This window comes from Gymnodraco acuticeps, unplaced genomic scaffold, assembly GCF_902827175.1.
Source record: "Gymnodraco acuticeps unplaced genomic scaffold, fGymAcu1.1, whole genome shotgun sequence".
Classification (NCBI taxonomy): Eukaryota; Metazoa; Chordata; class Actinopteri; order Perciformes; family Bathydraconidae; genus Gymnodraco; species Gymnodraco acuticeps.
In genome coordinates, this window is record NW_022991375.1 from 3,481,867 (window position 1) to 3,498,211 (window position 16,345).

At 41.3% G+C, this 16,345-nt stretch overlaps 2 protein-coding genes across 5 annotated transcripts in view; both read right to left on the minus strand.

Moving 5' to 3' along the window:
* The window catches only part of ctnnal1 (catenin (cadherin-associated protein), alpha-like 1), a 52,995-nt gene extending 39,954 nt beyond the window's left edge, over window positions 1-13,041 (minus strand). For all 4 annotated transcript variants that reach the window (XM_034240942.1, XM_034240943.1, XM_034240940.1 and 1 more), the window contains exon 1: window positions 12,679-13,041. In XM_034240942.1, the coding sequence (XP_034096833.1) occupies window positions 12,679-12,774 (96 nt within the window). In that variant the 5' untranslated portion in view covers window positions 12,775-13,041. The remainder of the gene's footprint in view (window positions 1-12,678) is intronic.
* The window catches only part of si:ch211-193k19.2 (uncharacterized protein LOC100034574 homolog), a 1,126,861-nt gene that overhangs the window by 209,223 nt on the left and 901,293 nt on the right, over window positions 1-16,345 (minus strand). The gene's annotated exons all lie outside the window — the stretch shown is intronic.

Below are 16,345 nucleotides of genomic sequence, written 5' to 3' on the forward strand. Positions count from 1 at the left end.
CGCTGCTGCAAGGAGCGGACAGGTTTCCAGGTCGGCGATACAGCAAAACTCATCCTGAGCACACACAAACACTCACAGCCGAAGTAAAAACAATAAGTGTGGCTTGATATTGAGTAAGAAAAAGGTTTATAGCGCTGTGAGAATGGGTCTGCGCTGCGGAGAGCATTTCTCCACGATCCCAACTCGTCTATTACCAGGAGCTCTATGCAAGTGAATGGGGACTCCCTGTTAGTTAGCCAAGGGATGCTGGTGCGTGAGGTGCTCCGCGGATTGGTCCATTTGGCCAATCCGGTCATTTGTTGTTGATTTGGGTATTCACACGTCACAGAACCCAGGAAGAAAACAATGGAAAATGAGAAATCTCCAACGAGGTGTTCTTGGGCAGCATAGACAGGTCTTTTCTGTGGTGTTTTACTCGCTACAGGGTGTACTTTGAGGGTTTTTGACTCTGCAGACCGTTTACATGCAGAACAAGCTACATAACACACAAGGGGACGGGTAATAACCGGAAAAGCATGACATGGGCTTTTTAACATATTTCTGTTTTATTAAGTTGAAACGTGACACCATATTGTTGATTTAGTTCATGTTGTATAATATACTCCGTCATTCTCTCATTGTAGCTCTCATTCTACCAAAAATAAAATCTAAGAGTTTGGAATTGAAATTTATATTTTCTACACTTGTTTTGAGCAAAAAGCACAAAACAGAGGTGGGGGGGTTACTTACTACAAATAAATAATAAATCAAGGATTCGAACAAGTTTCCCTATAGGTGCTTCATTAGTGAAGCCCAAACGTATATGCTTGAAATGGACTTTACTTTTCCCTACCAGTGTGTGGGTGATGATAACAGTGTTGCAACTGGTAAGGTAGGCATCTGCCTGCAGCTAAATACAACATCTCACTTTAAGAGTGTAACAAATATTTCAAAGGCAGTGAACAATCAAAACATGCATCTTCTTGATTTCAAAAGGATGTAAAATACCTCAACAACAAAAAAGGGAGGAAGATAGGACGAAACAAGTCATGTCAGGCTGCAACAAACCTAAAGCTGACAGAAACAACTCAAGACTCTGACAACACAACACATTTCATTTTCACTTGGATCTTACGGTTTTTACGTGGATCTATCATACTGAGCTTGACGGCACTGACATCTTTGATCTAAGCAGGTTTTTGCAAAACATCATGAACGCAATATCAAAGACATCTCTGGCCCGGGCAGAAATGTACACCGTATGCAATTACAATTTTCTCCAGGCTACACTGGGCCCTTTGTTCCATAGATGACAAGGTTATTTCATTCTCCTTCATAATTCTGCTTTGGATACATTTTTTACAGGAGCATGGCAGTTTAATTTGGCAAGGAAACATCATATTTAGGGGAAAACACAGAGGCATCAAATATTACATCCATATGTGAGGTCTTCAATCTCTCCATTGGGCTGCTGGCAACATTCAGGGAAAAGTTTCATAACATCCAAATAGTTATAAAGAAGGCTTTGCCTGGACATCAATTCACATTTTGTTTCACTAATTGAATTAAGACTTGCAGCTCTGTAATATAATATTCATATAATTGTATTAGGCAAGTGGTTACATTCCAGGAAGAGAGGAGGCAAAGAAAACAAACAAACACTTCAGGGGGAGGTTTCATTTGCAGAAATGGCATCTTGTTGTTGCATATAAACAAACCAAAATGGGTAATTAATAAAAAACTAAACCTGATCGCAAGATATCCTACAAGTTGATGAATTAAGATCAGTCTCAACTTGTGTTTTGACGCACCTTGAGACGAAAGAAACCGGGGAAAAGAGGCTGTAACAAATATTTTTTCTTTGAAAACCTCTGGACCCTGCCAAAAAGTAAGCCTAGAGCACGGTTCCTACTTTGTGCTTGCCATCTGACTCAAAATGTTGATTAACCCCCTCCATGATTTCTGTGTGCTGTAGAATTGTGATATGAAAGCACTTAAAAAGGTCAAACTCCACTTCCTGATGAGGCTCTATTGTATTCTTGATTCTGTTCCTCAATTATCTCAATGGAGGTACCCAGTCCTGCCAGTAAAGATTGATGAGCACCTGAGTGTAGACCTAAAGAGGCGGAACCGTAATCGAAACCTGTCTGAGATCTCCAGATCCACTTTCACACAACATAGTTTTTATGAAGCCCAAATCAAGACAATTAGAGGCTGCATACTCTCACCGTCCTCATCATCCTCATCATCGAGTAGAACACTCCAAAAAGTAAACGATGAAGCAGCCATTGCTCAAACAACAAGTGTTGGCTTCTTGGTCGAACATGGAAGACAATAGCATGGTTCCCTCGCTTGGAGGTATGAACACAACAGCGTGGGCCATTGGCTAGTGCCCCCCCCCCCCCCCCCCCCCCTTTTGAGGTTGTCTTCACACTGAGCCGTGTTTAATGACTGGGTAATTATATAAAGTCCTCAACAGGATAATCCCAACTGCTTGCCAACTCAGCCTCGAAAACATTCCATCAGTCATCATGATGGGTAATTACAAGTAATGGACAAATAATAGTGTGCGCTGAGCGGTGTGTGAAAGTGGCTTAACCAGGGTCTGTGACAGCCTACCACAGCGATGGCATGCTCTGTAGTTTAGAAAACAAGAACGACTGCAGTGGCTGACCAAATACACCCGACACAAAGGCACTGGCTTGATTTTTATATAATAAGGTTTGTTTTTCTTGAATGAAGAATCGAAGTGACAATGAAAAATGGGCCTCATTTCTGAGTCGCCTATTGAGCCGCAAATCAAATAAAAAGTGTCTGATGAAAGCGCTTAAATAATTCTCACAACCTACCTCCAGGATGTTTTTCCCCGCCAGTTTTTGAGCCTCTCAAAAATTATTCACAGATGAAAGGAGGGAGATGGGAAGATAAGATGTCAGGTGTGGAAGAAAGTCAACACGACTGCAAACTATCCCCCAGAGCGAGACTGATCCTCATCCAGAAGGACAAAAAAAGATATTTCTAATAATGTGGTCTTGAAGCTTTGACATCTCAGAAGAGAGGGACTTTAAAATGTGAATGACTGCATTAATAAATTGATGAGGTGTATCAAACCAAACATCAGAAACCCTCAAAGCAGAAGGATAATTGCTGAGCAGGATGATTCATTGATGGAAGGGGTGAGCGAATGAAGCAAGGCCAAGTTCAAGCCCTTGGGGGGGAAAGGCATTAACTCATGCATACCAGCCAGTATCCTCTCACACTTTTAGACTATGACCTTTGACCCTAGATGTGATGCTACTATAAACAATACATAGACACAGTTTCAGACAGCATCTATTATACATTGTAGGAACTCAAAATCTGATCCCTGTGAAGGAATGCAGCCCCCCTGACTTGGGACTGCATAATGGCCTGTGTTGTGACACACCAACTCTCTCACACATACTCATGGGGGGCTTAGGGATTATGCTTTCACTTAATGACACACTCCTATGTCTACAAGTATTTGAACTTCACTTCAAGATCTATTTCAAACAAAAATAACCATTACCTGCACCAGTTCCAGTAGCCTTTTCATACAGAAACAGTGATCTAATCTAAACACGGAAATTAAGTCGCACCCATGATATTTACTTATATAATTCCAAATCACCAAGACTCAGATATAAACACAGGTTGTTATATATCCAAAGCTAAAAAAAGTTAGGCCCTTCAAATAACATACAAGCTTGAAGGTCCAGAACAACCGGAACATTATTTATAGAAGGTGAGAGACTTTTACTTATGTATAGGGGTTGGAGCTGTGTGTGTGTGTGTGTGTGTGTGTGTGTGTGTGTGTGTGTGTGTGTGTGTGTGTGTGTGTGTGTGTGACACACATTCTGGGCAACCTCTATGTCCAATCACCCAGAAACAATGACAAGTTGAACGTCCAATCCTAGTGATGGTAGTTAGTCTGGGACAAATAGATAAGGCTAAATTGTTGATATGGATATACTTTTTTGGTCCAATTTGAGTGACCTTGGTACTGGTTTACATAATGAGACAATCTAAAGAGGAGTGACAAAGCTGCGTCTGTCCTTTCTTGTTACTGGTCTGTTAATACCTCAACTGAAGCTGCCATTTGAATAGACTACTTTAAAATGGTCTGAGAAAATCTAGCTACTTTAAATCCAGCTACATCCTGCAAAGTTTTTTAGAACAAAACCTGTTTGTTCGGAAACAGCTTATCAACACCGTGTAATCTTATGGGTATTAAAGGTTATTGTCCTATTCCTGGTCTTTTCATAACATTTTAGATCATATCGACTTACAATTGTGTTTGCAACACTGCATTGGCTTCCAAAAACATTTCCCCTGAAGATATGTGTCGGTCAGACAATAGATGGTAAGAATACCATCAGCTTGTTCTCTCCCAGGAATTCTCTGTCAAAGAAAGGGACAGCAGAATGTAGCTGTGCTAGTCACAGGCTGTTCTCACTGCTGTTACTCAGAATAGGTGCAGTGCTGAGGATTATGACTCAGTTTACAGCACAGAAAAATCAGTAAAGATGTATGAGTATGAGAGATCTTAAGAGAAACAGTGAGGATGAACTTTTCAGCTCTGTGCACGACTTGTAGCCCTAGTTTTCCGTAGGCTGCATAATTAATGAGGTGATACAGGGACAGTGGTCTCTCGAGAGACTGAGATTAAACGGGAGAACATTTGGGTTTAGAGAGAAATGGGGAGAAACGAAGCAAAAGGCTGAAGACAGAGAATGCAAGAGAGTAAAGTGTGTGACAAGAAAACATAATCAGGAAATTGGGCAGAGCCACAGAGGAAGGGCGAAAGGCATACCAACAAGGTGCTATAGCATCTTACATACTGATACTTCCTCACACAACACCCACGAGTCCCATCATAAACGTGTGTGATCAGTATGACTACTCAAAGTTTTACTCTGCAGTTTACAGCACAGATGATCAAATAACATTGATATACATTTGTGATAAAGAAGTATTCAAAAAAAATACATTCTCACATTGACAGAGTAGTAACAATAATAAGGTTGCAGTAACATAGCAAACTTTAAATACTTTTCTAATCTGAATTCTAAAAAATGTTTTGTATTCTGCGTTCTCCTTGTCCTTCACACTCCCTTTGTTCTGTCATGTCAAACCTCATCTCCTTAAAATAACTCATTATTGAGAGGGGAGAAGTTCAAAGACGCTAGAAGAAAGCAATTAACACATACAAGCCAGACTGGAGGATTCCTCTGTCAGTCAGCAATGCTGAGAGGGAGAGAGGAACAAACATGATGACTACGAGAGCTTTGGGAAGTTTGTCAGATATTTCTCTTTTGGATGACCTTAAAATACATAAGAGTTTGAAAGCTGTTGCATAGTGCAGAGGTTTTCTGTGAGGCACTTCTCCTCAGGGAGCGCAAACAAGGAAACATGAATCATAGTTACATTGGGAGGAGAAAGTGAAACAAGGTACTTAATAATATCAAACCCTTGAAGTCCAATTGCCCCGATTTCAATCAACAATGAGTCATAACTCATGATACCCGTATATTTTGGATTTAGCCTGACTTACTGATTCTGAGGATTTGTATTATCTGTGACATTCATCATGATTTAAAGTCCATAATCTGCTTTAAAAAACACTCCAGAACAAAAAGAGGTTAGTTGTTTAAACATCTATGGATTACTTTGCAAACATGACAGCTCATAGCTTATTCTTCATACTTTTATTGGTGCCAAATTTGCAAAATGTTACCGATATATAGGCAAAAAAGGGCTCTCGTTGTAGCTACATCACCCAAATCAAAGCAAGACAGAGAACAATAATACAAAATAGATTCAGATTAACTTTGTCATGTTGCAGCATCAATATGAGCTAGTGTCTATTCGTCTATGTTTGTGGGGTCAACAGTTAAGTACTTGTAAAACACCGGGCAACGAGAGAAGTGTATTATTTTCAGTGAAGACAAGGTGTAAAGTATTTTATCAATCTTTTGTTCAACCCTACTACTGGCAAGGTTTCCTGCTTTCTCCAGGATTTGCAGAGCTTCTCCCAGCAAGGCCCAGACCCCACAGCATGAATCAAGACAATGTCATGTGCTCAAGACTGGAATTATCTCTCCACTGAGCCAAGAAACCGCCAACAAAAAAGCAATGCAACACAAACCGTTGCCTGCCAAATACTGATCTGTTTACCTGTGGTTGTCCAGGCAGCAGACACTATAGATACGTTGTGTGGTATCTCTGGCAAAACATGACAAGACAAGTGGAAGTGTACATGCCAACAAGATTACAGTAAGAGGGCTTTCCTTTCACACTCATCGGTCTACTCTGTCCAGTAACACATTTTATTTCTGTCCATCTTTACATCTAGGTACCTGCTTTTAGTTCCGTGAGCAGGAAGCCAATTTAAATAATACTAATTTACTTTAGAGCAAACTGTATTTTGCTTTCTTATCATGTCAGGTACTTACTTTATGATTGTTATTACCTATGTACAGGCAGACTGGAAGAGAAAGTGTTGTGCTGTTTCCCTGAAGTTCACAGATGGGCTCTGTGTAACAACAGAGTAATTTATGTCAATAATGATGTCCTGGTCTGAGTTTCTGGGCTTGTGTTTATGCATCTGTTTCAATCTACAGGGTGCTGCCAGATAAAAGCTGGACAACACAAAAACACCATGCTACATTAGGCACTACATTCCCACTGATAGAGATCCCTTCCTGTGTGCTAACGCTTCAAAATGAGCCGTCTCATCACTACCTCATCATCATAAACTATAAGACATTGGAAATACGGGCTGGTAATGGGCCAAACAGCCACTTCGTACTAGACTAGAAGGCCTCTAATATCCTTTGAGAAACCTTGATATGAACATGCTTAAGACAGAAAACTTAGATGAATAAAATAGAATCTATAGCAATCACAGAATTACAAAACAAGAGATTTATCCCGTTTTTTATTTTTTATTATAAGCAATTACTATCAGATGACTATTTAATTGCCAATAAACACAAAGAGGGATATAACCACCAGAGGAGCTTTTTTATTTTTTAGAGAGCAGGTCCCTGAAATTGCTCTCATTTTCAGTTGACACGACACACAAGACTCTGAGCTATGTGAGCACACTGTGCCCCTTTTAAGCTCTCTGATAATGGGAAGGATGTCTAATCAATACTTTATCAACCTCTCAGCTTTAGCAATACTTCTTGTTCCGAGGCAGAAGCTTTCATTGAGACAATTAAAAGCGGTATCGCTATTAGCCACCGCCTTCAGATAACTTAAATGGCAGAGGGTGAGATAGCTTTTTTCACCATTAAATTAACTCTGATGTTCTCTCTAGGTGAGCAATCCCTTCAGGCTGGGTTATTTGGAGGTTTCGGGCGCACACGTACAATTACTTACACACACAAGAGTGCGTACCCACACACACACAAATACACAACAATCTCATGTGGAAGTATATTAGCCAGGGAGAGGTCAACAGATCGACAAGTGAGACAGACCCTTTTATCGCCACTTAAAGAGAACAGCAATCTGTAATGACTCCCCTGATAGCAATAGTGGGAAGAGCAAAAGGGGGAGGACAAGGGAGAAAGTCTGGTCATGTGCAAACAGCTTGTGTGTGTGTGTGTGTGTCTCAAAAGTGACAAAGTTGTCTGACTAATGCAAGCACTTAACTAGAAAAGAGAGTTGAGTGAAATTACATCTCATTTCAACTTGATGATGACACGGGGTTGTTGACTGCTTTTGTATACTACGAGTACGTACCACAGAAAAATAACTTGCCTCAGATCCTCACTTAGACATCAATTATGTCAGGCTCACTATGATTTATAAAGTGTATTTGATGATGAATCCAAGGAGAAAAACAAAACACATAATCACACGCAAAAAATAGATAACTCCTGCAGAGGCAAATGGGTTATTGTGAATGTATATTTTTGCCATTCTTTCAAATGTTTCACAGATAGTTGCAACACATGAAAAATGGTGGCCCCGTAGTGACAGCATGACCGAGGTTGAACATTTGTAATCATTGGGACACATTGTTGTTTTGGTTGAGGCCTCAAAGGGTTGAAGGTGACAAGTCATGGTGGCAAAACACAGCACACAAAGAAAGCAATGCTTTCACACATGAAAACCTCAAACACCGGCACCACACATTCATTTTTGTTTCTGTCGTCCATGAGCAAACAATCACACAAACCAAAGTATGCAGATACAAAGACACACAAACCACACTGGAATCCCCTACCGTACCTAACACAAACACACACACTTCCCATGAGGCTGGAATATTTTGGTCTGTGAATGTGTATGCACACGCATGCGTGCTTTTGGCGCACTGTAAGTCTCATGTGGTTTCACCTTCATGCCAGGGACCCAAATGTTGTCTTCATTATCATCATACGACTGGAGGAAGCAGATCTGTTAGGGCTTGTGGCAACAGTAATGCCTCTCTGTCCGGATATAAAAAAACAACTTTTCTAGACGGATGTTTGTCATGATGTCACCCGTCCACAGGACCGGGAACATTAAGAGGGAAATAGTGCCTAGTGCCTCAATACAACTGCATTTCCAATAATACCAGAAAGACGGGATGGACATTTGATTGATGGTCATGTTTACAGAGCTCTGTGTAGTGAGTTTATGTAAAGCTTTTTGACAGCGTTTTGTTTAATGCAGAATTTATATTGCAAAATGCTAATGCTCTTAGCAAATCACATCCTCAAACTTTCCACTGAGCTTTGTTTGGGTAAATATGCCATTTCAATCCAGTTTGTGAGCAGATTAAACATGGAAAAGCTTTTTGTACCGTACGTGCTGTTAGCACATTAGACAGCAATAATTCAAACACCACAGAACCCCTGCAAGCATTATACAAAAGGTTGACGCTAACAATCTTGGACAGAAAACGGATTTTCCAGGCCCAATTATAGTTGAAAATCTTTTAAGAAACTCCTGGCTTAGCTTTGCAAAAACATTACAGAGCTGGCATAGCTTTGTATCACAAGGCTAGTGTGTCACAAGTGTTTAATGCTCACCAGCCTGATCAAAGTCTCAGATATTACACCATAGGCCTTATTCGTTCCCACACATCTTTACCTCAAAACAACACCCTTAGCCTACACCTCGTCAGCCTGAGGACCACCATGCCCGCAGACAGGGCTGGTGTGTTTTTACTAGGAACAAACCTCAATTATAAAACCCCAGGAACAGAACTGTTATTCCACTAATCACCACATCAAAACAGGAATCAGATCTCAGGGAAAAGGCAGCCAGATTTTCGCTTATTGCCTTCCAGCTGACTTCAGAGTACATCACAGGTTAGTAGGACACATAAACAACAGCAGACATATTCACTTAGTTTCTCTCCTCTCTGCGTGATGCACATTAGATTTTTTAACCACCACAAGATAAATTAATTACCATGACCCTTATAATGCAAGTCAATAGAGATGGCGTAGGAGAAAGTTGCAATAAAGCGCATTGTTGAATTTGTAGCTGAGAAGAGTGTTTCAGTCAAATCAAGTGAGAACCCCCTTCTGTTTTGAAAAGTGTGAAGCAGATGGTAAAATTAGTTAGATATAAAGAAATAAGAAGTTATTTGGATCAGTGGTTCTGTAATAAATGTGCAAAACCAACTGTGCACCCATGTCCACAAACGACCGCAACGGGAAGTCTGCATGTTTTTCACAAAATAGCATGCCTGTCTGTGCCATGATGTGATCAAGGATGTGTAGTTTGTATCTGTGTGTCAAACACGTTACACATTTACTCATACCGCTACTATATAGGTGCCCGAAGCGGCCAAAAAGGTGCTTTGCCCTTCAAATGAAGACGTCTCTTTGATTAACTAACAGCCTGAACTTGGACTTTGTCCAAAAAGAATTCCCGGGGCAACGCATTTAATGGGGCTTGATTTTAATTGAGGCTTTAAAATGTTCAAGCTAATTTTTTTGACGTAAGAAATGTGCTTGACATTCAGACCAACTGTCAAAAAGATAAATGCATACACCAGAAGTAAATAGGTGAACATACAAGCATGACAAGAGAAGAGGTGAGCAGGACAGAATGCTTGTGTATCTGCGAGCGTGTTTGAATATGGTGCAAGGCCGGGAGACTCCCAGGACTATAATTACACCCTGGTGAGAGTGAAGCTGATAACAGAGGCCTGAGGATACCAATGTCATGAGGAGGGGACAGAAGGAGAGGACAGAAAGAGAGAAGAGAAGAGAAATTAAAAAAGAGGATATTGTACATGATACCTTATCACACACCAGCTTTGCTCACTGACACAGCTTTTTCATTTCCTCCTTGGTAGTTATCTAATGACCCCTACAGCAGATAAGCTTGCATACACACACAAAAACACACACTCACACATGAGCTTCATCAAAGAAAAAGCCAAACAAAACAGCCTGCACATTTAGTGTGTTTACACTGGCTATAATGATTCAATTATAGCCAGTGTAAAGCAATACTCAGTCACATAAACTCCTTAACCGAGTTATCTTTCTCACATTAAGGCTGCATTCAGAGTAACACTGCTGCATTAAATGTCAGCCTTTCTAATAAACACAAGTTAGACAGATTTATTTTTGGCAAATACATGATGTGCACATAAAAGCAACGGATTGATCTGGCTTAAGATGCCTTCATTTTCTATATCCTATTAAACAGTAGGATACATTACATTGCATTTAGCTGACGCTTTTATCCAAAGCGACTTACAATAAGTGCATTCGACCAGGAAGACACAACGCTTACTTCTGGACATTAACCCAACAATCATACAAGGCACTTATTTTTATTACGGATAACTACCAATTATATCTAGTAAACCATTTGAATACCAGCATATATTTATATTTTCCACATGGTTTTTCTAATCAATTTTACAGATAGATGCCTTGTGCATATTTGCAGTAAATGTGTGAGTGATTTGAGTGCAATGACCACACTGCATGAAAAGCACTCACAGCAGGGGGGACTAATGTACCGGTCAGCTCCGACTGAGTGACCGTCCTCCAGATGACATCACAGCCACAACAAAGAAACATTAAGGAGATAACAGCCCCTTGGAAATGTTGTTTCTTTCAGCATTGCAGAGCTCTGTTGCTATGGGGACATGCCTCACATTGAGAAAAAAACAAGTTAGAAAAAGATTGTCCTTGAGGCTCACTATTCAACAGTGAACGGTTATACACTGAATGCGGTTAAAGTATTCAGAAAAGTCTTCTATACTACGGCGGAGCTCAGCCAGTCTTTATCAGCAGGAGTGCACCATACGTTTACTGCAGCATAAATATCATAGCATATAACCCAGAGTGCAGCAGATCTATTGGATGCTTTTGCACAATATTGCAGGAATGCTTACTGTAAATATTCTTACAGTAATTGGTGAATTTACCCTTGATTTCTCAGACTGTATACGCAAATTAAATGTTATTTTCGGTGTACTTAATGCTGCACAGAAGCACATCCCCTATCATATGTTCTGATAACTAACCCATATCCATTCAGTACAGGATGACCTTTTGTCCTTTAGTGCCATGAGAGAGGAAGCAGGCTTTCAGCGCTCACAGAGGGAGGGACAGTGTCAGAGACCTTCCATCACCGTATTGTCCAGACTCCCCCGTGAGGCTCTGCTCTCTTCCACTGTCTCTCCGTGCAAACACCAGTACATTTACAGGTCTCTCACTATTTAGCCTCATTCGAAACAAGGGGAAATTAGCATTTAAAAGACTGGTGGTTACCGCTTATTCAAGGGGATGCAGCCCACCTCCAAGGAAACAACATGCCATGTTTATGTTAAAAGCAGAGCCTTTGCCAAATAAATCAACTTGTTCTCGAAATGGAAATTAAACAGCCTCAAATTAAATCACTGATTAACAAATCAGGCCTAGGAGTTCTCCCCCTACTTTGTTGCACTAAACAATAAAATGATGAATTAACTCATTGACCTCAACTCTATACTTTAAAGCTAGGGACTGTTTCAAGTGTGCAGGATAAGAGTTCCTGAAAGAGTGCAGTGGCTAAGTGGGTCTTTCTTCTGCTTCTGTTTATTGAAAAACAAAACACGTGCCTCAAAGTGGCCTAATTAGAGAAGTGGGAGTCAGACAGCAGTTCAGGACTGGCAAAGGGCAGCACACAACTTATTGGGAAACTTTTATGCCCTTTAATAATTTTTTATTATGAGTCTAGCAAAATAGGGATTAACATCACAGTGGCTTAATTGTCTTTTCGGATGGTTGATCATTGGTTTAATTGCACCCATTTTTACTTCCCCATTCCCCATACAGTGTCAGTGTAATGTTATAGATTCTGAGAACAACAAAACCAGTCTTTAGTCTACTTGTATCACAGTGGCTGTCTTTCATGTTAAAAGTTTACAGTTCTAGGCACTTTGCAGCGAGCGACTTGTAATAAGTCCATTTAGCAGTAGCAGTAAGCTGTAATACATCCCCATTACTGATAACAGCAGTGACAGTAGTACAAAGAATCGTAAACTAAACCACACATGGGACAGTCTTTGAACACATCACGAGAGCACAAACACAAACACAAACAGGTAAACACAGAGTCAAAGTTAGCCTCATGTGTGCGAAGACGGCTGGTGTTGTGAAAGCGTGTTTAAAGTGCTCAGAAATAACATTATAACGTGTTGTTTTGGGTTAATATGGCACTCACCTGCGATACTAAAGGAATAAGCGTCTGTTCCACCGAGCGAGTTTTGATTTCCAGCCCGGAATCAAAGTTAGTGTTGCCGCACGGAGATGAAGCCATTCCCGCCGAGCTGCCACACAATGCACGGCACTACTGAGTTTACCAAGAGTCTTTCCCTGGATGTTTCGCAGATGTAAACCGGTGCAACGGACTTGCTATGGCAGTACAAGATGTCTGAATTGGTTACACAGTCGTTTACCGAGTGGCTCTCCGCACACACGCTGTTTAATCCACTCTGGCTCGGTGGTTGTGTCGCTGCGCCGCTAATGTCCATGTAGTTAACTGAACACCGGCAGGGAGCGGACTGCAGCACAGCACTGTGGGCAACCACACACACACACACACACACACACACACACACACACACACACACACACACACACACGCCACAGCGCGCACACACACATACACGCACACACAATTTCGGGTTCTCATGCTGGCTCATGTGCAGCTAAATTTGGCTTCCCAAAGTTCAGTGTACCATTTTGCTTATTATAATCGTTATGATTGCTTTAATTTTGATATGTCTGTTTCTTCACTATATGAGTTGTGTAATGCAATGTCATCAAATCAGACCTATGTTAATACAAGTACTGTTGATGTAAACATAATCTGTAACCTCTTTTATTATTGTTATTTTGCACTTTTTGGTTTAAAAATGCATCAATCAGTAATGCAAATTGCTGCAGGGCCCTCCAGAGAGAGATGACGAGTGATGCTGTCCTCGCAGCGCAGTTTTGGTTTGATCCCTGAGACAAAGAATCCCACATTATCCCCTGAGTCTGAGAATTCCTTATCATCCTCTCCAAATGCTCACCAGATATGCCAATCAAATGTGGGCTGCACTGAGCCACTTGGGACAACTGCACTGAATGGAATGCAGTGCCAATCTTTAAAAGTTACCAACTTCATTATGTGCATTTGCGCATTCAATCTCATGATCTAACTAGTAGATTACTCAGGGTCGAAACGTAAGAAGGGGACCCTTAAGGTTTAATAAGTAAATTGCTTCCAAAGAGTTTGTTTGAAAAGAAAGTTTGGGGCTCTCTGCTTGAACTGTTACCTCCGCGACCCGACCACGGATAAGCAGAGAAGATGGATGGATGGATGGAGTTTGTTTATGATTTTATATGGTTTTGGATCAAATCTGCAAAATCGCAAAACAAACATCAATAATATAAAAGGGTTGTTGATGTTTTGATATCTTAAACAACTTGGAACACACAGATCTGGCTGGATGTTTTCCTGCTCTGAAGAGTTTTATCCTCTGCAGACATATTTTGAATAAATGACAAGTGCAGAAAATCTGTTTACAGAAGCTTAGAGTGAAGCCATCAATAAAACCCAGCATTTCAATTAGAGACTCTGAGTTGTGGATTGATGACATAGATGTGCTTTTTTTGTTACAAATTGTATTACTTTTTCATATTGTATTTCAGCAGAAGGATATAAATCCCTATCTCCTCATTTACCCATCACCAACCGTCAACACCTCCCCACCTCCACATCTCTCAGAATTTCCCCACACTACTTTCACAATGTGTATCTCAAAATAGCAGAGTACCAAAAGGGACACAAACAAAAACATCAGCAATACTGAAGAACTGTGAGTCTGTTGATGCATGATAAGGGCAAACATGTTAATTATTGCTAAAGAATACTTGAGCCTGAGAAAGAAACAGGATGACATTTCATTTTGAAAATTGACTGATTGGAGATTACAATGACTCATATGGATGTTATTTCTATAGGTGGAATCATTTTGTGTGGGGATGAGATGATCTAGCGACTAGCGTTGCATGCTCATATGAGATTAATAAGTACTACTAAACCAGTTAACTATCGCCAATGTGTGTAAATGGTGTGCATTAGAAGTTCTGTAAAACTTCTCAATATGGAGAAATGTTTTGAGCCTTAACACATCCTTCCTCTTCTTATTTTGTGAGGCAGTGAATGGTATCCATAATAGGACTCAAAATAGGCCTACTTTATTGCAGCCTGGATCCGAGTCTGACCAAACTATTGCCAAATTATTTGTATCCTCAACTCAAGTGGCTCCAGTGGCTATTTCTAACTTTACAAGTGGAGCCACTGGATGACAAGTGGTTCATATTACAAACACACCAGATGACTGAGAGAGCAGATAGCACTGTGGCATCGTTAGTGAGGGCTTTGCTGTCTGCTTTATCATCAACTATAGTAGCTGGCTCGCACTCTGTGTCAGCAGAAGAGACAATAGCTATGGGTGTGTGTGTGTGTGTGTGTGTGTGTGGTGTGTGTGTGTGTGTGTGTGTGTGTGTGTGTGTGTGTGTGTCTGTCTGTCTGTGTGTGTCTGTGTGTTAAGACTGTCTGCCACTCTCAGCCCAAGCCAGTATTTATTTAAAACCCCAGAGCTATGCTTTAGTTTAACCCTCCCTGTTTACATAGGTTTCACTCCCCACACACACACACACACACACACACACACACACACACACACACACACACACACACACACACACACACACACACACACACACACACACACACACACACACACACATACACCACACACACACACACACACACACACACACACACACCACACACGCACACACATTGCTTCATTATGAAGGCATGCAAGTAGTTTGGCTGCTATGAGCGGACAGGGCTATATTCTGCTTTGATGAATGGCTCTACTACTGACTAGATAATATCTGTATGTTTTTTGTTAATCTGCTGTGAGGCTCTCTCCGAAGTGATACGATAATGATAACAAGCTCCCATTGGGCTTCATGCATTGTGCTGTTTCTGTCACGATCTGTCCTGTGTTGTTGTTTTGTCTTGTCTTTGGGTTTCCTGTTTTATTTTGTAAATTGTTCACCCCCGTTTCTTGCCTGTTGTTTTCTGTCTGTTTTCCCTCCCTGATTACCCGATTGTGTTCACCTGGTGCCTCTGTGTTTTCTCCTACCTCCTCACCTGTCTCGTGTTTGTTTGATTAGTCCTGGGTGTATTTAAGTTCTGGTTTTTTCCGTCTGTCTTTGTCGGTTCGTCTTGTGTTATGACTTGGTCGTCGGTGAGTGTTCTGTTCTGTCTTCGTTTATCGTTTTGCCTTGAAATAAAGGACTTTTTGACACTTTAATCTGCATTTGGGTCCTGCTTCCTGCACAAACCGTGACAGAACGAACCGACCAGAAATGGACCCAGCAGATGATCCATTTGAGGTGGAGCTACAGCATTTTTCCTTTGGTTTGGCTTGTTGCTGTGATTGGTGGAGTGGAGCGTCCAGTGTTCGGCAGAGGGAGGCCGCTCTGGTAGAGGCGCACCGGTTGGCTATGGAGAAACCAGACTTGGTGAAGTTCTTGCCTGGCTGGATTTTGAACTTCCTCTGGGTGTGTGATTTCCAGCCTGCTGACTACAAACGTCTCGGTGTGGTCCGTCTGGAGTCAGCCAGTGTTTCTGTCCCAGTTCCTGCTCCTGTCCAGGAGTCGTATTCCGGAACTCGTCAGGCTTATGGAGGTCCACAGAGTATTCAGGAGGCTGCTAAGAGGAGTCGTCGCAAGGCCAGGCTAGCAGCCCGAGCCCCAGCAGCCATGGTTCCGGCTCCAGTGCCGGACCCAGCAGCCATGGTTCCGTGCTCCAGTACCATCCC